Source organism: Schistocerca gregaria, chromosome 3 (genome assembly GCF_023897955.1).
Source record: "Schistocerca gregaria isolate iqSchGreg1 chromosome 3, iqSchGreg1.2, whole genome shotgun sequence".
NCBI lineage: Eukaryota > Metazoa > Arthropoda > Insecta > Orthoptera > Acrididae > Schistocerca > Schistocerca gregaria.
Window position 1 is genome coordinate 560842285 of NC_064922.1, and position 24279 is coordinate 560866563.

At 43.2% G+C, this 24279-nt stretch overlaps 1 protein-coding gene across 1 annotated transcript in view; it reads right to left on the bottom strand.

The window, feature by feature from the left end:
- LOC126354789 (protein scarlet-like) overlaps positions 1 to 24279 on the bottom strand; it is a 344992-nt gene that overhangs the window by 67532 nt on the left and 253181 nt on the right. Inside the window, exons 7-9 of the mRNA XM_050004699.1 lie at positions 19111 to 19300; positions 15562 to 15587; positions 15379 to 15484 (exon numbers count right to left, since the gene is read on the bottom strand). Of these exons, the coding sequence (XP_049860656.1) occupies positions 15379 to 15484; positions 15562 to 15587; positions 19111 to 19300 (322 nt within the window). The remainder of the gene's footprint in view (positions 1 to 15378; positions 15485 to 15561; positions 15588 to 19110; positions 19301 to 24279) is intronic.

A 24279-nucleotide genomic window follows, 5' to 3' on the forward strand; every position in this document is an offset into this window, starting at 1 on the left:
CAACAAAAGCCAGAGTTTTTATTTCTTGTCCCTGGACTTTAAATCCTACTCTAAATTTTTGTTTGGTTTCCTTTCTTCTTGCTTAATATACAGATTGAATAACATCGAGGATTGACTACACCACTATCTCACTCTCTTCTCAACCACTGCTCGCCTTTCGTGCCCCTCGACTCTTATAACTGCCGTATGGATTCTGTACAAACTGTAAAAACCCTTTCGCTCCCTGTGTTTTACCCCTGCGACATTTAGAATTTGAAAGAGAGTATAAATCCTTAGTTACGGAACCACCCACCATACGAGAACCAACTACTTCCCCGCGTTAAAAGTCACTTGGCTCCCGTCATTATGCAGTCACAGCTACACAGACACTGTTCAGGGCTACGACTGACACTTGGAACGCATTTAGGGCATTGTACGGATGCCGATCGTGGTAAAATACAACAGTGTCACCTGCTTGCTTAACTAGCATCTGTTTTTCATGTTCAAGCACGCATTTCTCTCAGTGCTTCCATATTTTTGTCCCACTTCTGTACATAGGTTGCAGCGTAACGCTTACTCTGTCTTCTTCTTTCACAGCTAAATTTCTTCTGAACAATTTCGCATGAACTAAGTCAGCTTTCTTCCAAAGATTCCTGTCTATGTTCACTGAACATTCCTGCAGCACTGTCGTATGGGCTATACAGACCTCTACCGACCCCTCGAGGGTTCTTTCGATGTCTGCAATCATGCCTACTTGATTGGACTGGGACAATACTCTGAATTTGTTCGTAGTACCGTACTGTACTGACATCCATTACATATGCAGTACATACTCCCGGAATCCCTGCAACAAATCTAAGTCTCCCATTCGCTTGTCCGAATATTGATTCCTACGTGATCGTCCCATTTCATATCGCTTATTAGTATAACCCTTAAACACTTACAAGATGTGACGTGCTCGAGGTATTTACCAGGAATCTTGTACTCTCCTGCGAATTCGGTTTCTTGGTTATTGTTACTGTATTACATTAATTTACATTTGAAGAGAGCTGTCACATATTACACCAAACGGAAATTTATATGAAGGTATTTATCAATGCCTGTAAGCAGCTAAAGGTCTGCATTGCATTGTAATTTCATTCTTCGAGAGTTGCAAGATCACCACTGGTATCTGTTCCTTCGAAGAATGCTTACAGGTGTTGATAAATATCTTCATATTATAATCAACGCGGATAGTAGAAAATGTGTGCGCAGCCTGGACTCAAACGCGGAATCTTCTGCTTATATGGTAGACGCCCTATGCGTCTTAGCTACCGAGGTCACAGAGGATAATGCGACTGCAGGGACTTATCTCGGGCACGCTCCCCATGAGACTCACATTTTCAACTTACTGTCTGCACACCACATTTGTATTGCCCCTGCCCACTATTCTCATTTATCACGGCTGTCAATCTACCGCTTCCCGTAATGCAAAGTTATTGCATCCGCACTGAAGGTGATCATTGGCCAGTAAGCCTTATCTACACTCCTGGAAATGGAAAAAAGAACACATTGACACCGGTGTGTCAGACCCACCATACTTGCTCCGGACACGGCGAGAGGGCTGTACAAGCAATGATCACACGCACGGCACAGCGGACACACCAGGAACCGCGGTGTTGGCCGTCGAATGGCGCTAGCTGCGCAGCATTTGTGCACCGCCGCCGTCAGTGTCAGCCAGTTTTCCGTGGCATACGGAGCTCCATCGCAGTCTTTAACACTGGTAGCATGCCGCGACAGCGTGGACGTGAACCGTATGTGCAGTTGACGGACTTTGAGCGAGGGCGTATAGTGGGCATGCGGGAGGCCGGGTGGACGTACCGCCGAATTGCTCAACACGTGAGGCGTGAGGTCTCCACAGTACATCGATGTTGTCGCCAGTGGTCAGCGGAAGGTGCACGTGCCCGTCGACCTGGGACCGGACCGCAGCGACGCACGGATGCACGCCAAGACAGTAGTATCCTACGCAGTGCCGTAGGGGACCGCACCGCCACTTCCCAGCAAATTAGGGACACTGTTGCTCGTGGGGTATCGGCGAGGACCATTCGCAACCGTCTCCATGAAGCTGGGCTACGGTCCCGCACACCGTTAGGCCGTCTTCCGCTCACGCCCCGACATCGTGCAGCCCGCCTCCAGTGGTGTGGCGAAAGGCGTGAATGGAGGGACGAATGGAGACGTGTCGTCTTCAGCGATGAGAGTTGCTTCTGCCTTGGTGCCAATGATGGTCGTATGCGTGTTTGGCGCCGTGCAGGTGAGCGCCACAATCAGGACTGCATACGACCGAGGCACACAGGGCCAACACCCGGCATCATGGTGTGGGGAGCGATCTCCTACACTGGCCGTACACCTCTGGTGATCGTCGAGGGGACACTGAATAGTGCACGGTACATCCAAACCGTCATCGAACCCATCGTTCCACCATTCCTAGACCGGCAAGGGAACTTGCTGTTCCAACAGGACAATGCACGTCCGCATGTATCCCGTGCCACCCAACGTGCTCTAGAAGGTGTAAGTCAACTACCCTGGCCAGCAAGATCTCCGGATCTGTCCCCCATTGAGCATGTTTGGGACTGGATGAAACGTCGTCTCACGCGGTCTGCACATCCAGCACGAACGCTGGTCCAACTGAGGGGCCAGGTGGAAATGGCATGGCAAGCCGTTCCACAGGACTACATCCAGCATCTCTACGATCGTCTCCATGGCAGAACAGCAGCTTGCATTGCTGCGAAAGGTGGATATACAGTGTACTAGTGCCGACATTGTGCATGCTCTGTTGCCTGTGTCTATGTGCCTGTGGTTCTGTCAGTGTGATCATGTGATGTATCTGACCCCAGGAATGTGTCAATAAAGTTTCCCCTTCCAGGGACAATGAATTCACGGTGTTCTTATTTCAATTTCCAGGAGTGTATATGAAAATGGTATCCGTTCTTTCGGATATGTCCGAAAGAGCAGATACCATTGGTGATCTTGCAGCTCTCGAAGAATGAAATTACAATGAAATCCAGACCTTTAGCTGCTTACAGGCGTTGATAAATATTTGTCCGAAAGAACACATACCATCTTCATGTAGATAAGACTTCCCGGCCAGTGATCTTCTTCAGTGCGGATGCACTCACATTGCCCGAAATCTTACGGGAATCGGTAGATTGACTGCCGCGAGTAATGAGTACAGTGGGCAGTGGCACTACAAATCTAGCGTGTGGACAGTTAAGCTGAAAATGTTGGTCTCACGGGGAGTGTGCCAGAGATAAGTCTCTGCAGTCGCAATATACTGTGTCCTCGGTGGCTTAGACGGGTAGAGAGTCTCTTCCGTAAGCAAAGAATCCCGGATTCGAGTCCTTCGGTCCGGGCACGCATTATCAATTGTCCCCATTGACATTTATCAACGCCTGTTAGCAGCGAAAGGTCGGGATTTCATTGTAGTTTCATATGGAAATTTTGTCAAAGTCTTTCTGAATCTCCTCACAATCGTCCACGGATGACACTTCCCTGTAGACAGTAGCATTAACGGTGAACAGTCTCAAAACGCTGCTAATCCCATCAGAGAAATCGTTTAAGTATACACTGAGGTGAAAAAAGTCGTAGGATACCTCCTTCTGCTCGGCGTACAGCTGGTACATAACATGGCATGGCTTCAACAAGTCGTTGGAAGTCCCATGCAGTAATACTGAGCCATGCTGCCTGTACAGTTTTGCCAAGTCAGGATTTTGGGATTATCTCCCATAAATGTTCAATTGTATTCATGCCGGCCCATTAGGATCGCCAAGTCATTCTCTCGAACTGTCCAGAATGTTTTTTCAGCCCCATCGCGGACAACTGTAGCCCAATGACATAGCCCATTGTCGTTCCTAAAAATTCCATCGTTATTTGGGACCATGAAATCTATGAATAGCAGCAAGTGGTCTTCAAGTTGCCGAACATAACCATTTCCAGTCAATGATCGGCTTAATTTGACAGATGATCCAGTTCATGACATGTAAATACACTCCACACCACTATGGAGCCACCAACAGCTTGCACAGTGTCTTACTGACAACCTGAGTCCATGGCTTCTTGATGTTTGCACCACACTCAAACCATACCATCACCTCTCGGCCGCTGAAATCTGGACTCACGTCACGGTTTTCCAGTCGTTTAGGGTCCAATCAATACGGTCACAAGTGCAGGAGAGACACTGCAGTCGATGTGGTGCTATTAGCAAAGGCACTCATGTCGTTCACATGCTACAATAGTCCATTTATACCAAACGTCCCACATTGACTTCTGTGGTTGCGTCACGAAGTGTTGCTTGTCGTTAGCTCGGACAACTCTACGCAAACGCTGCTACTCTCGGTCATTAAGCAAATGCCGTCGGCCACTACTTTGTCCGTGGTGAGAGATAATTCCGGAAATTTTTCATACTCGGTACATTCTAAACACTGTCGACCTCAAAATACTGAATTCGCTAATGATTTCCGAAAAGGAATGTCCCACGCGTCGGGCTCCAACTACCATCCTGCGTCCAAAGACTGTCTAGTCCTACCGTGCAGCCATAATCACGTCGGTAACCTTGTCACACGAATCTGATGAGTATAAATGACAGCTCCGCCAATGCACTGTCCTTCTATACCTTGTGCACGCGATACCACTGCCATCTGTGTATGTGGACATCGCTATCCCATGACTGTTGTCACCTCAGGGTATTGAGAACAGTAGAGCCTTTATTACGCGTCCTTGGGGAAAAATGGATGCGGTTTTAGTTTTTGTAGACCATTCGTCGCCCAGTAAAACGTACTGGGTTCTATTACTCAGAAATTTATCTAGCCAATCACACCTTTTCGAAGATTCTTCGCATAATCTTATTTTGGTTTTTGGGGGGCAATGTCGCACAGCGTCTAGGGGCTTTTGATCCCGTTTACCTGAATCTGTTGTTTGATGGTTGTTGTGTATGAACAGTTGCATTATAAAACTCTTCGCTTTGGACGACAAAGGAAAGTGGCACTTCCGCCTCGAAGGTGATCCACGAAGAAGACATCGAAAAACTGGAATCACTGATAACATCATTCTACATCTACATGACTACTCTGGAATTCACATCTAGGCGACTGTCAGGGGTTCTTACAGCCATCTTCAAGCTATTTCTTTACGATTCCACTCTCCAACTGCGTGTGAGAAAAATGAGTACATAAACCCATGCGTACGAGCACTGATTTCTCTTATTACAATGATAGATGATCGTTTCTTCCCATTTAGGTTAGCGACAGTAAGACATTTCCACATTCAGAAGAGAAAGATGGTGTTTGAGATTTCGCGTAAAGCTCTCGGGGCAACGAAAAGCTTGTTTTACAACTACTTGCTTAACATATGCCTGACACTCTCTCGCCTATTTCGCGATAATACAAAACGAGAATCGCTTTTTAGGTCTTTCTCGACGTTCACTTCAATCTTATCTGGTAAGGATTCTATATCGCTGAGAAATACTCTAGCAGACGATGAACAAGCGTAGTGTAGTCAGTCTCTTTAGTAGACCTGTTACATCCTATTGGCGTCTGTCAAAAAAATGTTTTTTGGCTTGCATCCCTACAACATTATCTACGTGATCGTTCCAATTTAAATTATTCGTAATTGTAATTCATATGTATTTAATCCAACTGAAAGCCTTTAAATTTGTGTGATTTATCGTGTAACCGAAATTTAAGGGATTTCTTTTCGCACTAATGTTGATGACTTCACACTTTTCATTATTTAGAGTCAACTGCCACTTTTCACACCATACAGATATCTCGCCTAAATCATTTTGCAAATACTTTAGATTTTCTGATGACATTACTAGATGGTGAATAACAGCATCATCTGCAGACAATTTAAGTGTGCCGCTCAGATTGTATGCTTAATCTTTTACGTAGATTAGGAACAGCAGAGGGCCTATAACACCTCCTTTGGATACACTGGATATCACTTATGTTTCACTCGAAGATTTTCCGTCAGTTATTATGTACTGTGACCTTTCCGGCAGGAAATAACGAATCCAGTCGACCGACTGAAGTGATACCAGACGGGCAAGCAATCTGACTGGATGTCTCTTGTGAGGAACAGTGTCAAAAGCGTCTGAAAAACTAGAAATATGGAATAAATTTCCAATCCACTGTTCGATAGCACTCATTATTTCTGAGAATAAAGAGTTAGTTCTGCTTCACAAGAACGATATTTTCTGAATGCGCGCTGACTGTGTGTCAAATGGACGTCAGTGAGATGGGTTTGTAATTCAGCGGATTATTCCTTTTTCCTTTCTTGAGTGTTCGTGTGACCTCTGCGACTTTCCAGTCTTTTGGTACAGATCTTTCACGTAAGTATGGAACACTGTATCAGCATATTCTGAAAGGAACCTAAAGTATGCAATCTGTACCGGAAGACTCGCGTTTATTAAGGGCGTTAAGTTCCTTCACTACACCTAGGATACCTACTTCTATATTACTCATGTTGGCAATTATTTTTGATTCGAATTCTCGTATATTTACTTCGTCCTCTTTGGTGTAATTTGTGTAACGTGGCATTGGATGAATGGCCATTGTATTGTAATAAAAGTCTGAGGAAGTAATCATCTCAACGGAAAGAATATTGCCCATTTAGCATTAACACTCAGAGAGCGATATGCAAGATGGATAGTGAACAGACGCAAATGCGAAAATGAATTTTTCAAAAATATTCACACCGTTTCATGAGGAATTCAATGAGACGTGGGAAATTCCAGAAACAATACAGTACTCAAAACAGCGAGTTGAAGTCCAATGCCAGCTGCCAGCACTAACAACGAGAAGTCAGTTTCATCTACCAGATCTCTTATGTGATACGTATTCGCAGTTGCTATTACGTACCACATCCATCTATATAATGGAATGACGAGAATGCCAGGCGTACTAGTCTATATATATATATATATATATATATATATATATATATATATATATATATATATATATAAGCAGAATCTTTCGCACTTCATTCCGCGAGAATGGGATAAATATTTGCGTCGTCAGGTAATCGGACGGAAAGAACTGACACGTCAGCTTGAGGTTGCGTGGAGACAAGGTGGGCAGGTGTCGAATTTTCCTTTTTTATTTATTTTTTATTTTAATTTTTTAATAGTTACAAATTGTTATACCAAAAAGGTTAACTAAATCGGAGTTCATCCTACATGACTTCCGTCACTTAAAAACGAAAAAAAAATCTTTTTTGCCTGCAACGATTTTTTGAAACTTTATTTTTATTCATTAAAAACAAAAAACAAGACAAACAGGGCCATAAAAGTAAAATAAACTGAGTAACAATATTCCTTAACAGGACCTTGACGAGAACACCTTAAGGACTGGTTATCTGATACCTTAACGACGAAGTAGAAGGTTAAACATAATGACGAATAAGTGGAGATACCGCATACAGTGCCCATGCAATTGTGGAAAACGAGTGGGTTCCTATCACTCCCTCAATCTACAACGTAATGAACATAATGGTCTAACAACCATCCAAAGGTATTCGACTTTGTTCTCGGCAAGTAGGAGGAGTCTGGACGCAATACAATACCAGTCGAAAGGCAGTCGCAATGAACCGAAGTAAAAACGCTGATTCCTTTACAAGCCAGTGCCAGTTCGCTTCGTGTCCATGACAGGTAAATCTGTGTTGTGGCGTGTCTATGGCGGGACAGCGACTGTGATCTGTGACACTAAATCCAATACGAAATATGCGCTCACTGGTGGGTAACAGATCTTGTATCACGTGATACCACGAGGACGCCACCGTCACTGGTCAAACAGGAAGGCTAAGATGGAACCACACCGCCTTCCAACAAGTTTGCGATGATGCCCGTTCAACCGGGACCGTACAGTCAATCCCTCTCCCGCGCATTAACAAAAATTTCTTAGCGGAATGCTGCCCTTGTAGAATATCAACTCCCAAATAACTGACACCAACATCAAACTCCCGGGTATGTTTTAACTGGAAACTGAAACGACCAATATCAATAGGCGTATCAAGACTGCCCGGACGCAGGCAGTAAAATGACCGAGAATTGAATGTGTGGACTGCGTGAGAGATAGTCAGTACAGTGCCCTGAACAAATAACACAGACGCTTTTCTTCGACTATCAGAAAGTTCCAAATCCTCGCGAGAACACGCACTCGCAACCACTTCGTATCGTAATCGAAAATGTGATATTTCCGTTAAAAAAAAAAAAAAAAAACAAGTAGCCATCATCGAGGGAAGGGTAAAGATCTGAGCGCTGTAATAGACTTTTCGTAAAATCTGGATATTTGGACTCCGAACTTTCTGAATCAGGTTAAGGGAATGTCGTTCAAGTTACAGGATTGCTCCCTTTATCTTATTTTTAACCGACTTCCAACTAAGTGTAGCCATTTGGAGTGAAGAACAGTCAATTATGACTCCCAAAGATGTATGTCTTTGGGCCGCTCTTTGACCGCGAGACGCCAGCATTCGTAAACCGCGTAATTTCATGAATCAACGTCGGTCTTTGTTGATGCAGGCACCAGATACAAGCAAAAGACATCCCACGTAGCCTTTAGCAAATGAATCGCAATGGGAGAACGGAGTAACACCGTCACTCATGGGCGTCTGTCACAACCAGACTGTCTCGCACAAGAGTGGCCATCCTTCTAACTGAGCGACGAATCTTCGAAGAAGGGGCTCATTTGGGAGAACAAACAATGATACTGAAAGCATGAATCTCTAAGAAACGCCCCTACGGATGGTAATATGGGGTGTCACTTGGCCATTGACAGCCACCGAAGCTTGGATACCCGTAAACAAATTGCACAAGACTCTAGCCGGCCGCGGTGGTCTCGCGGTTCTAGGCGCACAATCCGGAACCGTGCGGCTGCTACGGTCGCAGGTTCGAATCCTGCCTCTTGCATGGATGTGTGTGATGTCCTTAGGTTAGTTAGGTTTAAGTACTTCTAAGTTCTAGGGGACTGATGACCTAAGCAGTTGAGTCCCATAGTGCTCAGAGCCATTTTTGAACAAGGCTCTACACGCGTAAATTGGGAACCCAACGTCTTCCATGTCTGGAACAGAACGCCATGGGTTACTGTGTCGAACGCCTTGTCAAAAATGCAAGTGCACCAGGAACAGAATTAACAGGAGGCACTGATAAGATATCACGACATTCTGCCATCGGAGTCAGCGAAGTATGACCAACAATACAATTTTACTGGTCAGCAACAATTTTTCCCAGCAACACAGACTGGTGTCTATTAACCGTGCTCGTCACAGTTTTATAATCAAAATTTAATAGGATAATAGGGCGACATTTACCAGCTTTTGCCTGACCAGAACTTTAAGGAAGTAACATACGTTTTTCAACTTCAAACGAGTTTGGCACAAACCTTCCTCTCGACATTTGTTTCAAAAGCAATGTAAAAGTAGTAGCCACCAAACGCTAAAAATGCGCAGAAAACTCCTGATCAGACCATCCGAACATCGGCGACTCTCTAGAAGTCTATCTGACAATAAGGTGAGAGACCTCGTCACATTAAAAAACCTTTAAAAACGCAGCATTATGAGCAGGTGTAAGTCTGCGATCCAGAGAATGAACAAATAAATCGGATGACATATCGACAGGAATGGGTACCTCAACAGCCCAACATAGAATGATGTAGAGCTTGCAATATGTCCTTTTGTGTCGTCACAACATTGCCGTCCTCTGTCTGAAGAGGTGTTATACACACATGTCGATGACGAGTCTCCTGTCGAATGAAATTATATGAAGAAGTCAATTCATCCGCTACCTTGGAACGTAGTTTTGTCCGCAGCTTTAAGTTTCCTATTAACGCTGCTCCAATCGTGGCAGTTGCGCCTCACATCTGTAACCCTGGAGGAGTCTAATGCACACTTTTATGAAGGTCACATAAGAGAGGGTAATAAAATTCTTGCGTTCTCCAAAATTACCGCGCTATATCAGCGCAGAATCGTATCAACATTTGTCTGAGCCTCGGCTTTGCTGGTTGAACTGACCATTCCTAAATAAGGGCGTATCCCGTAGTTGAACGAAGACTATCGCCCCACACTTCCCTGATCACCTAATCGAAAGACATAAAAAAAACTGTCCCCGCGGAACATTCTGGAGGCAAATTAAACACATTGGAAAAGTGAGTACACTGTACTTTTTGCAGGAATATTTCATCCGTACAGGAATCATAGATAAACTCATTCAAACGAAGCCAGACACTGTTAACATCCAAAGAAAAAAATAGTCTGCATAGCTAACAAGAAGAGATATTTAAAGTTCTGACCAAGCTGGTCGTAGGTTGCGTTCTTCAAATGAAGAGCATAGAGACAGAAGTGATGACACTATCTGCAGGACCTGACCACCATTTTTCAGGACAATGCTCAGGTACATACAATGCAAGCTGTTATTGATTTCTTTGACTGATGGGGCTGCTAAGTGCTATACTACCTACTTCACCCCTCCGTCTTAAGCCCTCGTGAGTTCAGCTCGATTTCTAAACTGAACCAAACACTTCACGGCATTCACTTCAGAACTGTTACAAATTCGTCGGGCAATAGACCTCGCCGCTCGAACTGTCAACACACCTGACACTGCTAAGAGTATCCTACGACTTCCACATCGCTGGCAACTGGTTATACACAATGCTGGTAACTACTTTAATTCTCAGTAAAACTTCGAAACACGTATCTACTTTGTACGAGCTGTAAATAAATAGCTGTCACTATTAAAGTTCCAACCCTCGTATGCCATGAAATGAAATGATCGTGTGGCATTGTTGAGCGGGAGGTCCCATCCGGGGAAGTTCGGCCGCCGAATGCAAGTCTGATTTGAGTCGATGCCACATTGGGCAACTTGAGTGCCGGTGATGAGGATGAAATGATGATGAGGACAACACAACAAGCAGTCCATGAGCAGAGAAAGTCTCCGACCCAGCCGGGATTCGAACCCGGGCCCGCCGCATTGTAGGCAAGCACGTTACCACTCAGCTATGCCGGCGAACTGGTGACATCATAATCAGTTGTTACAGCATCAGGAATGCAACCTGGTGCAAAACCCAGCCGCAGACCACATATTACGTGAAAAACGGTATGCAAAGAATACGCAAAGAGCACTCAAAAAATACCTTGAGACGGTACGTTATATACCAAATCAAAGTAAAAAGATATGATTTCGTGTCCCTGAAGTTTATTAATAGGCGGACGATACATTAGAGGAGTAAACAAGGACCTCAAGCCCATATTAACTAAAGGGAGTTCTCCAAAATCTCCACTAACGATGTCATGCTATTTCCGTGGGAGTATAAGGTATCACACTAACGGCCTATTATAAAATGACGAACCCATCCAAACAGGAACTGAAACATAGCGAGTCGTATCGCGGTAGGTAATGCGGGAATGGATAAAACTAAAAGATAAGTTAATGTGCTAAGACCAACAAAAGCATGAAAAATATGTCTAATTAATTAACATACTTGAGCATAAAAGGGGGCAACAGATATGAGTGGAAACGAGCTATTAAATTGTATCATATTATGAACTAATTATGGAGTGGAATAACACTACTTAAATCATTTCAAGTGACGAGGGATCCAAGACGATAAAAAAATCGTACAAGCCTAAATATGCCAGGAGTCTCAAGCCGCTTGTGGCTTACAACAGTAGCCCATAAACTCACAATCAATAACTGTCGTGAGGTCAACATCAATCAGAAATCCATAAACACCTTAAAACGTGTATCTGGTAAGAACGCCATAGCATTAGTCATAAGCTGTATGGTGTAGCTAGAAAAGTAACCGAATGCTAATCACGAGATGCAGTCAAGAAGTACCGAATGTCCCATACATGAACTGGGTAATGTGTCAGTTTTGGTCTAAAAACGTAGCTGGCTAAAAAAAGAGGTCTACAAACAAACAGATAACACCAGATCACACCACAAGGAATCGGTAAAAAATCTTACCATCCTAAGTATCAAAAAGACCGAACTATCGTAAAAAAAAATCTGTTCATACTGTTCATAGAAGTGTACACGCATACAAACAACGAAAAACAAAAAGACAGTCAATAACAAAAACGTGCTACATGCCAGATGACTGTAGTGTTAATGAAATATAAAGAGTTGCAGAAACAACTAAGATCAATGAGCTAACCCAGCACTCACAGTAAACTGATCTACCACGTGTCACAGCCCAACAATCGATGCCTTACTGTAAATGTAAAAGAGTATGTGTGTTGTAGACACAAGACTACAGATAGATAAAAGTGTAGGTTATCGGAAACATAGTGGTGACAAATATAAAAACGTGAATTAATAAGGATGTACATAAGTATAGGTAAATCAAGGTAACACACTTGAGTCAAAGAAAACGAAATTATAATTTGAAATTTACTGCGAAACTAAAAAAAATGGCACATAATATCCAGTCACTAATGTGCTGAATTCATCATGTCTTACTCTAACCAAATGTAATCCTTAGTACAGTTTACAGAATCCATAATATAATAAGTAGCTATTATACTAAATATCTCGCACACAGTACCTACTATACACGGTAAACCTGCTATAAACTATAGTATCGGCAAATATGAGTCATCAAAGAAACGCTGGAATCCTAACTAGTGACAGCAAGTCATGTATTCCCAACAAAATGACAGAAATGGTCGCTTTGGAGTGCTGTATGTGGTGTAAAAGTGATATCAGGCAGTCATGAGAGCCTCCGAACGCGGCGTATGTCAAGGTAACAAAGCGCCGCGGACATGGCAGTCCGTTGGAAGTTGCCAACACATTGAATAGGATTATTTAGTATTTACGATGTCAATATAATTCGGTTCTATAAAGTTAGTATATTTCCTAGAAGATTATCGGTTACACAACCTGACACTTCGTCTTATGTTCGTTCATCATGTAAGAATAATCACTACAAATTAGTTACGAGTAAATACTGAAGCGCTTGTGTCTTCTTCACTCAGACATAACGGCGAAACTTTATTATGAACGCAGATAATCCCTCCCAAGGGAATGTATCAAAAACGGGCCAGTCTCAAATTTCTCGTAAGCTTCGTCTCAGCTTTCTGTGACACGAAAGCTCCATGTCTGCGTATCAGATGTCATGAACTCTTTGTCCTCATCATGCTGGGAGATCTTCATCGTGATAATCCCGTAGTAGCAATACTTCAAGACCACTGTCACCTATTATAGGCACTGAGTTTAAAAATCGTTATCGATCACAGCTTGCTTCAGAGATTTTGCGACGTTGTCGAGAAATATACTACGTGTTAATTTCCGGCCTATGCATTAATTCAGGCGAAGGAGACACTGTAGCAAGATTCTGTCTTAAGGACGACTCTAAGTTTGTAAACGATTTTAGACTCGTGGGCACAGGAGAGAAATACACGGGGCATGTCAGTAAAAAAAAGGCTGTGTCACAGTAGATAGTACATACTAGATAACTTACTTCCATGTTCCATAGAACATTTAAATAATATCTTTATGGAAGTGATGTGGAGCGAATCAGTTCGCTAGATATGTGTACACGATTAGCTTCAGCATTAATCATTAAAGAAATTTCTTGGTCCAACTCATGTAACTACAAACACAAGAAGCAACATGAAAGGCAAACACGAACGTTAAGCGACGCCCTAGGTTTAGCAGAAATTGTATTAAACGGAAAAAGACACACGAATCAATGAAACTGCACAAAAATGAATGTTCTATCATACTTATTAGATATTTTAAACTCTCCGAATGAAACTTCCAGGCTAATTTCATATTCTTTGACCCTTATTGTCGGCGCAGAGCTGTCATGTGCGTCTGCTTGACTGGCTCAGAATTTCGAGAGTGATCACTATTAGAGTTGTGTTTCGACCTGTAATAAACATTTCGATATCAGGAGCTAAGATACACAATGCATTCATCGGTCATCAAAACCCTACCGCGAACCGCTAATGTTGGAAAGCTGGAAGTAATCTTTCTCACGAATCACCTCCCTATTCATATAAAGATCACTTAGATTATGGATGCTGTCAGGTCAAGAAATAAACGGTAACTGTCTTTCTTTATCCAACAGCTCATGGAGCTCTGAGAATCTTCATCTATCTTGTCGATGATGCTGGTGAATGCGTTTAACCACTCAGTGACTTCATTATCGTGGTCATATTTCTTGGGGTGTTCCACTGTGTGCATCTGTCTCACACCCAGCTGCAAGACCTTTCTTTCCGAAGATTAGTCTCTACAGGTCTCCTTTCTTGAATCGATTAAAAAATTTTTCATTAATCCTAATTTATCTCAACATCTGCCATTTCGACCGTCGTAGGATAACTCAGCGGAGGGACTGTATTACGATCTTGTCTGTTGAACCAATTTAGTAAGACAGAATTCAGTATTTCGACCTTCTCTTTGCTATCCCCCGTTTCGGTGCCAGTATGGCCACTGAGTGAATAAATTGAGGATTTCGAACTGCTTACTGGTTTTACGTAGGACTAAAACTTTCAAAGGATTTTAGTCACATCGGTTGACAAAATTTCACTTTCAAAGTCGTTAAATGCTTCTCTGATTGCTCTCCTTACGCTCATTTTAGCTTCGTTCAGCTTTGATAGCTACGTTCTAACTTCTCTTGAATCTATTTGTTCAGGTAGCAGTTTTCTAATATGGCTCTTAAACCACGACGGGCCTTTGCCACTCCATAAGCCCAGGCTCGAACGTTTGTTACGTCATTTTAAATGGCTACGAGTCGTCCACCATTACTTATATGCACACTAGTCATTTCATATTGAAGCTCCAACACACAGAACAACTCCATTCACAGTGTGATGATAGGCACGTCCAAACAGACAGCGCCTGTCTGCCATTACGACACACCCTACGTCGACACATCCTAGTGAGCTGATTCCGTCTAACCGACTTGCTCATATAATCTCCAGTGCATCTACTTACGTCAGTGGTGGAATCTCACATGGTACTGACGCGCGCAGTGGCTGCACGGTTTGAGGCGTCATGTCACGGACTGTGCGGCCCCTCCCGCCAGAGGTTCGAGTCCTCCCTCGGGCTTATGTGTGTGTGCGCCGTTCTTAGCATAAGTTAGTTTAAGCACTGTGTAAGTCTAGGGACCGATTACTTAAGCAGTTTGGTCCCTTATGCATTCACAGACATTTGAACATTTCACATGGCATTGGTTATGAACCATCCAAAGGGCTCCGAATGACCTGAGTGGGCTCTCGATGGCGTGAACGCCATTTTGTTTGGTTAGTTTATACATGTAGCATCACTGTCATTGCGTTAATCGTCGGTAAATGTCTTCCCCGTAAGAAGCAGCACAACCCAGTGGCAGCTGGCAAGCCCATTGGGCTGACAGCTCGGAGTGTACTTACGACTTTCTGGCCTATCCTGATCCACTGGAGGGTGGGGTCCCTGAACACCTGCAGCCACGCGCGCCACGTCAGCAGCCGCAGCTTTGTGGCCCAGGACGCAGGCTTGCTGTAAGACACGACCAGGTCAGCAAGGGCCTCGGCCCACGTAGGAAGCGGCATTGGCTGCGGTAGGCGAGTACTTACAACATGTTGATCCTGCGTGCGGGCTCCTGCAACACAAGAAGATTTCCAAAGTCTAACACTGACCCAATCCTATGGGGCTTTCTTATGAAGGCTGTTGGCAGGGTATCCTGTTGGACCAAACCGGTCGTGACGTAATGAATGAGTATCAGTACAGCTGTTGTGCTTTCTTAGTAATATTAACTATCATATGTGAGGATCAAGATGATAAATATTAATTATGTTTTTCATTTTCTTTATATATTTTGTTTGTGCATAAGATCGTAGCGCTTTTCATAAGTATACTAAACACAGTAAATACACATAACAGAGTTTCAGTCATCAATAATATATTTTCCTCACTACTTGGAACTACTTGGAACAGTTGGAAAATGAATAAGTCGGGTGCGTAATGACTGCCCAACCCAGTTCCTGCATGGTGTTTTTTCGTCAATCTAGCAGAATGAGATACCCAGATATCTGATTTTTGAACCTTCCCCGCCGCACAAAAATGCCGCAAAATGGTGTAATTATCATATTTTATCACATTTGCCAAATCCCGAGTACAATGAAGTGTATCATTGTGGATTAACCCTTTTAAAAGATCGTCATAAAACCGCAAAGGTCTTCCTGAACGTGGTGAGTCAGTGATGTCAAAACGATCCTACTTAAAACGAGACAAACATTTCCTTGTCATGCTCGGGCTGCTCTGTCCAGTGGCATTATTCCTGTACACGGCGAAACTGTTTGTAGCTGCTTTCGCCGCTGTCACCCTCCACTCTACTCTAACATAAGAGTATGTCGGAAACGTTCCGATCCTCCAGTTGGCACTCGATTTCCTAGCGTCCACAGCTCCACTTACTATCTCCAAATGACAATCAACAAATTGTAAATTCAAATAGCAACAGTGAACTACGAATGAAAAGTGACGATCGATAAATAACCTCATAGCAAGTGAAATATCACATGTAAAACAAAACGCTACGTGTTTGTTACCAACCTAATACTTTTCTGTTGCAATAGAGTTTCTTGCGTTTTGGCTAAAGTTAGTAAATATGACAGAGACATGATAAAAAACTGATAATTTTTATGGGTTGACTACAGTTTTTACAAATAAGAGAAACATTCAGGAAAATGATAATCACCTAAAATTTAAAGATATGTTTTGCGTTTTTATGATTTACCAGCAAATAAAGAGGGGCAGAACTACAAACATTCAGGACTCACATAATCTCCCGAAGTGCTCAAAAATAGAAATAAATTTCAGAAACGCATCATACTGCACACGAAGAAACGTAATCGCTGAGTACTTCATTATTTACTTCGTTCAGCATTTATTGGCACTCTCCCTATAACCCTGGAAAAGTAACAGGGAGACATATCTGTCGATGTATACGTGAAGATATACTGTAGTACTCTTGCTGAAAAGTCCTCGGCTTTCCAGCCGCGTGGCAATGTTAAAATACCGAGACGATTTGGCGAGTGTCATACTCATCATCTTCTGGCGAAGTAGCGAGGTACGCGGATGCTGTGATAGTTGTGTTAATAGAGTGGCCTCCTCCACCTGGCTACGAGTGACCACGTACTGTGCAGTCGAGAGAGGGGGAGGGGACTATGGTGGAACTAAGGCTGCAGTGGTTTGGGTAGTGGGTGCTCCGTTCGCGGGCTGGTGAGCTAGATTGTGCTGGATGCGCTCTTGTCGTATTGCCGCTAACTCCTGATTCTATGCAGCACGTAGCTGGTATCCTACATCTCCTGTCAACAGAGACTAAGGACACCAGATAACTGCAGCATGAAATCCGGCGTTTGAGCAACACGAGAGCGTGACCAGTGCTGTCCAATTCCCAAGACGAGGCCGGAATACCCACACAGAGATGTGAACAGAGCACCCGCTACCTCCACCACTACAACCTCACCCCCACGACCCAGCCACCCGTTTCCAGGTGCAGGGGACTCTCCACTAGTATGAATATCTCAGGATCAGTATATTTCGACACTTCGCCAGAAAATGAAGAGTACGACACTCACCGAAACGCCGCACTATTTTAACACCGCCACCCGGCAGCAAAGCCGAAAACATTTCATCAACAGCATACCCCGGGAGAGCCTGTATTCATCAACTACAGTATTTCTACCGCCACCATACGGTGTTGCTGCTTCCCATAGGAAGCGCATTGCAGCAGCAGCTGTTCTGGCTTACAAATATGCTGGTGGACATCGATAACATGGAACCAGGTATGGCTGGGCAAGGGTGGACAGTGCTGTGTATATGGAGGGAAGGACTAGCTGCTCCAATCAGCCACAAGACGTTAGTAACCATATGTAGAGAAACAGCTCCAAGCCGCAGTCTGTGTTTCGTTGGACATCAGAGTCCAGAGACGGCAGAGAGTGTGATGTAAAACGCAAAAGCTCTGGTCGTCTAGGAACTTCAAGCAAACCAAATCTGGCTCAATGTGTCAATGACGTGGAAAGGGGACACTTGCGAATCACGCTTGATGAGCTAGAGGAAGCAACAAAGAAATCACAGGGAACGTTCACGCCAATTCCCATCAGGATCTCAAGATTAAGAAGGCCTGTGCACTATGAGTGTCCCATTTCCGTCACCATTGCCCTTAAACAGAAGCGTGTGAAGATATGCCAACAGGTGGTGGAAGAGTAGAGCGCAGATCCAGTGGAATTCTTTGAGCGTCTTGTCACTGTCGATGATTCTTTATTCTTCCACGAGACTCCAGGAAAGAGACGCCATCTATGCAGTGGAAGCTTACTGAGAGCTGTCGTCCCAAAAAGTCGCCACTGAAGTAATTGCGCACAAGTAAATGATGACTCTTCTGGGATCAGGAAGGATACTACTGGTGAACTGGCTGCTTCCGAGTACAAACCTTAACAGTAATCGGTACTGCAGTTCACGGAACCAACTCCGCCGACGCATTCAGCAACGGCGCTACGGAAAATAGGGCTGTGGCGCTTTGCTCCATCATGTCAGTGCGCGGCCATATGCCACTCGCCAGAGCATTTCCAATTGCCTTGAACCAGGGTTTAGTGAAGTGCCACATCCTCCACATTGATCAGATATTGCTCCTAGCAACTATGCCCAGATCGACGCAATGAAAGAAATCACGCAAGGTAAGACGTTCACTTCATGTAGTTAGCCAGCAATGGCACTGGGATACACACGAAGAATGGTTTGCTACACAGGTGCGAGCACTGGCAGAACGTTGGCAAAAGTACATGACATTGGTACGGAATACGTGTAATATAATCAGTGTTCGTTTGATCAGTAAAAGGGTGCAATCAACATAAAAAATAGTAGTGCCAGTCATTTTCGAACTACCGGAGTATTTAAGAGAAGTGTGGAATTTGCATATCCATCTCATCAACTTCGCAGCGGATTAACTTTGTGTGTGTGTCGAGGGGATGGGGAGGGGGGGGGGGGGGTAGAAGGTCTTCCCGAGAAGAGAAGACTAGCAAATGTTTGCTACAATTGGATCACCTCAAATCTTCCCCACCTAGATTTCACTCCGTTTTGGAGTGTACTTTCAGGTTGCCGGTATGAGCGTGTCTGTCAGTACTCACCACGACGAGGTCCGAGGTGGCGGAGACGCGCACCAGCACGTCGACGTCCTGGGCGGCTTCGCTGACGGCGAACTGGTCGCACAGCCGGCGGATGTTGAGTCTGCAGTCCTCCTCCTGTCCCGGCGTCACCGCCAGCGTCCGCACCAGGAAGTCCGCGGGGTTGAACGTCGGCGGACACCGGAAGCCCAGCCTGCGGACACGGAGACACTGTGCCAGCGCGGTAGTGGCCTCGTAGAAGCCAGTCTTGCTTTTGCGACGATCACGAGATGCAGAGGAGAAACTATGGAAGCTACTAAACATCTTGTGTTGGAATACTATGTCTCCTTTTCAGCAGTCACATAGTAGTCAAACCTGAGATTATCCACAACTTGTTCGATCACAGCCTTCTAAAAATTTACTTCACTGAAGATTTTTGGCCTCCAAAAGAGAAGCAGTTGCCAACAGTATGTAAATAGCAGTTTGTTGCCCAACTAAAGTCATCCAAAGTGGTCAATTGCATTTTCATTGAGAGTGAATCCTGGTTCTTAGTTCTTCTTCTGTGAAACTGTGCTTCTAATTTCATGATTCTAGGTCAACGGGAAGTAGCCTGTACGCTTTGATGACTTTGCGAGTATCAAAACATGTGACATAGATGGTCATAGCTTTTGATAGTACTGACTTGGCAGTTTGAACGTTTTGCACCTCCTTAAATATATTTATATTACGTAAATTTCAGTTTGATGTGCCTATCCATTCCTGAGAAAAATGGTTGTTAGCAGGTGGAGATGCAGACGGATAAAAAAAGACAAAAAATATTTTGCGTGTGATGTAATTACAAATTAAGAATGTTCGGATTTTTTTTCTTTACTTGTACTAGGAAACTTCATGACTCTAGAAAAATGGGAAGTACCCTATAGGTTTCGATGAGTGAGCTTGCCAATATCAAAATATGTATTACAAATAGTTGTGTCTTTCTCTTATGATGACACGATTAAATTTTTTATACCACTAAGGGACCGTAGACTTCAGTATGTGATATAAAATTCAACTTCATACGTCTACCTGTTCGTCAGAAAAAGGAGTCGTAGCAGTTGGACAGACAGACAGGCAGACAGATGAACAACAAAACGGTCGTATAAGAGTTCCATTTCTACCGAATGAGTTTGGCAGCCCTAAAAAAAGAAATATTGCAGAAGGCAATACAAGAACATTAATTAAACGCCTTTCCAATTGCTTTTTTTTTAACTTTATTGATTTCACACGACCTTTTCGTCCTTTACATTATGCCATTATCAAGTCTATCTGAAAATTATGGCGCAGAGAAGCTACATCAGATAATCATCTAACGTTGTTTCTTTACAGAATAACATTCATATACACTTAATAATGGCCTAACAAAAAGGCTGAGACCGGTTGTTTCATTAATTGAACGACAATTATGACTATCAACAACATCATTATCAACAGTAATAAGACGATAAAAATGAATAACATATAAAAAATTCCTTTCAAAGCCTACAACGAAAATTAATCAACCCTATAAAACAACGAATTACACAAAAGGGACAGTGAAGACAGCCCACTAGTAAGCATGGGGCAGATTAATTAGCAATATATAACATTATATTAACAGCCATCAGCAGATAGCGTGGAAAGCTTTGAAAACATTAAAGAAAACAGAGGATACAATTTGTATTAACAATCTTACGAAAGAAGAGAGCTAAATACTATAAAAACCTCTGATATAATGCTAACACTGAAAAGCAGAAAGAAAGAAATTTAAATGGACTAGATGACATAGCATTAAAAGAACTCACGGCAGCTTTGAAAACCATACAAAAATCGATAGCAACAATTTCAGATGGAATGAATAGGGAGTTAATTAAATATAGAGCATTATCACTACATTTTATATGGTTACATCTGTTTAACAAGTGCTGGAAGCAAAGAACTATGCCACAAAATTAGAAGAAAGCAACCTTAATACCGATATAAGAGAACAGAGAAAAAAATATGAAGACTAAAGAGGGATGAGCTTACGTGACACAGCATACAATCTTTATTCAATAATTTTAAACACAAGACTACAAACAATAAGAGATTTTTTTGGTTGAAGAACAGGTCGGATTTAGAAAAGGACGATTAACGACTGATCCAGTTTTTATTTTACAACAGCATATGCAGTGCAGAAATCGTTTAACAAAAGAGTCGCATACTTCTTTTATGGATTTTTCGGAAGCTTCCGATTATGGAAAATAATGGAGCACTGAAGTTACCCTTTACTGCTTATATCTACTATCAGAAATCTTTATTGCCAAGTCCAATGTCCATAGTCCTAGATTTATTAACAACGCATCATTGGGGGTAGTACAATAGGCGAACATTTATAACATGAAACGATCCGCCCATTGGGTTTCACTAATGTTCACACCCACCCAAGCAGATTGATGACCGCGTAGTTTGGTCCCTTCTCCACCCAACCAACCACCGAAGTAAGGTCAACAGCTAAAATCTTATATCTGACTCTGCCCAATTCAAATGACTTCTTTAATCGTGTAATGGCCCTGGTCGAGTGCTGGGTGTATCTCTACGACCCGTGAGCAAAATAACAAATCAAGCAGTCGAATCATGTGGATTTAATAGCAGCGAAAATGTTGGAGCACCATCATTCATCGGGCAAGGTGATGCTGAACACCTTTTGAGACTGCCATGGTGTGGTGCTAATAGATTATGGTCATAAGTGGCAAATTGTCATAGGAGAAAATCTTCTGACGAAGTTGCAGAAGTCTGTCAAGGCGTAGCGACACAGGAAACTCACAAAAGAGTGTTTTTTTTTCTCCAAGACTAAGCCTAGGCCATTACTTATGTCCAACAGCAATTGCATTTCCTTAAAGTAATTTCTGTCTTATTCAAAATGTAATATCTGTGTTTCAATGTTCTTTGGCTGTATGCATATGGAAATACACTAACGGAAAAACGTCACATCACCAGCAAATTATTAATGTAGAGTTATGAAATTTTGGGAATACATTTGTCCAGATAAAATAAATAAGTGATTAACAATGCAAGTTCACAAGCTAATGGAAAAGCAAGGTAAGCCATTACAAATGCGAAACGCTGGTACATTAATAATAGGTGTAACCGCCAGAATATTGAAACCAAGCATGCAGACGTGTATGTATTGTGTTGTACAAGTGCCTGATGTCAGTTTTCGGGATGGAGTTCCATGCCTGTTGCACTTGGTAAGTCAATACAGGGACGGTTAATGCTGTTTGTGGATGTTTCTGAAGTTTTCATCCGATGATGTTTCATACGTACTCATTTGGAGACAGATCTGGTGATCATGCAGGTCAAGACAATCTGCCGACACTCTGTAGAGTATTCTGGGTTACAACAGCAGTATGTGTGCGAACGTTATCTTGTTGGAAAACATCCGCTTCAATGGCAACATAACTGGTCGAATTACCTTTTTGACACACAAATTTTCAGCCAGGGTGCGTGAGATAAATGGCTCTGAGCACTATGGGACGTGACATCTGAGGTCATCAGTCCCCTAGAACTTAGAACTACTTAAACCTAGCTAACCTGAGGACATCACACACATCCATGCACGAGGCAGGATTCGAACCTGCGACCGTAGCAGTCTCGCGGTTCCGGACTGAAGCGCCTAGAACCGCACGTCCACTGCGGACGGCTGCGTGAGATAACCTGCAGAGCGCTCCTGCTGTCATACGAAACCGCACCCCAGACCGTAAATCCAGGTGTACGGCGCGTGTGCCTAGCACGCAGACAGGTTGATTGCAGGCTCTCAACTGGCCTCCTACTAACTAACACACGGCTACCACTTGCACGGAGGCAAAATCAGTTTTCATCAGAAAAAAACAACAGACCTCAACCCTCTCTCTTGACACCTTTGATGTCGCTAATGGCAGTGGTTTGGCGTCATTGCAATGAATATTACAGGGCGTCTGACTCGGAGCTGTCCTTGGAGTAGGGTTAACCGATTTGTAATGTGTCACTGTATTCCCAAATGGTGCTGAAATTGCTACTCCAGATGCGATGCGCCAAAGCCATACGCCAAACACGATGATATTTCCTCTCGGTAGTGCCACGTGGCCATCCAGAACCAGGTCATCTTGCGGCTTTACATTCTCGTAACCACCGCTGCCAGTAATCACGTACAGTGACTACAGTCCTGCCAGTTATTTCTTTTATATCACAGGAGGAACGTTCAGCTTCTCGTAGCCCTGTTGTACAACCTCATTCAAACCCAGCGATGTGCTGTCACCTTAAAGGCATTCTTGAGTAACCTCAGTTCACCACGTCCAGTCTCAAAGGTAACTAACGATCACGACCGTAATTGAGACTAATATGATTTGCATGCTAGTGGTGGAGCTAGTAAAGCCACACGTGTGTGACTGACGTCAAGTTTTAATAGACATCATCTTTCAGATGTACAAACACGCCTACCAACTTTCGTTTATGTCGCACAACTCCTTTTTGGTGCAATAACAGTTCTCTTGTCATTTGTGTTTCTGTAAATGTAACTGGCAACAACATGACAGATTCAGGATCCCCATGTCTCACTTATCGTCTACATAATACAACGGCGTATATGCTCCATTTAAAAACAAGTAGTTTCCATGTCAGTTGATATGACAGTTTCACAAACAATTCTATTTTACTGGCTGCCAACAGCAAAGTTTTAACGCCACGTCATGTCTAAGTTAGCTGTGCTCCTACCTTATTAAGTGGTACTGAGTAATGAACACTGTCTTTCTCGCGTTATTATACACAATGAAAGTTAGTGGGAGATAGTTTGTTGCCAAAACCTTTTAAGTTTTTGTATGTGTTACTCATGATTACCTGCCTCTATAAGTACTTGCAAGATGTACTTTTATTTTTGCGTCCAATTTGCAAAACAGATATAAGTCCCAAGTAAGGCTACAGACGGTATTTAGTTTTCTTTATTAACAGTATATTTACTTGGAATTACATTGCCTAATTAGACTGGTCACCGTCTTTTATTTACACTACTATTGTTTCACTTCACAACCACAGTAACATTTGTTCGATTCCCATTAAACTAACTACTGCTCCTTATCGATAATTAATCTTTTTGATGACGATCACGGTCAATTTAAAACCTTGTAGCAAGGGTAACATCATTGGCGGCTTGACCTTAGTGTG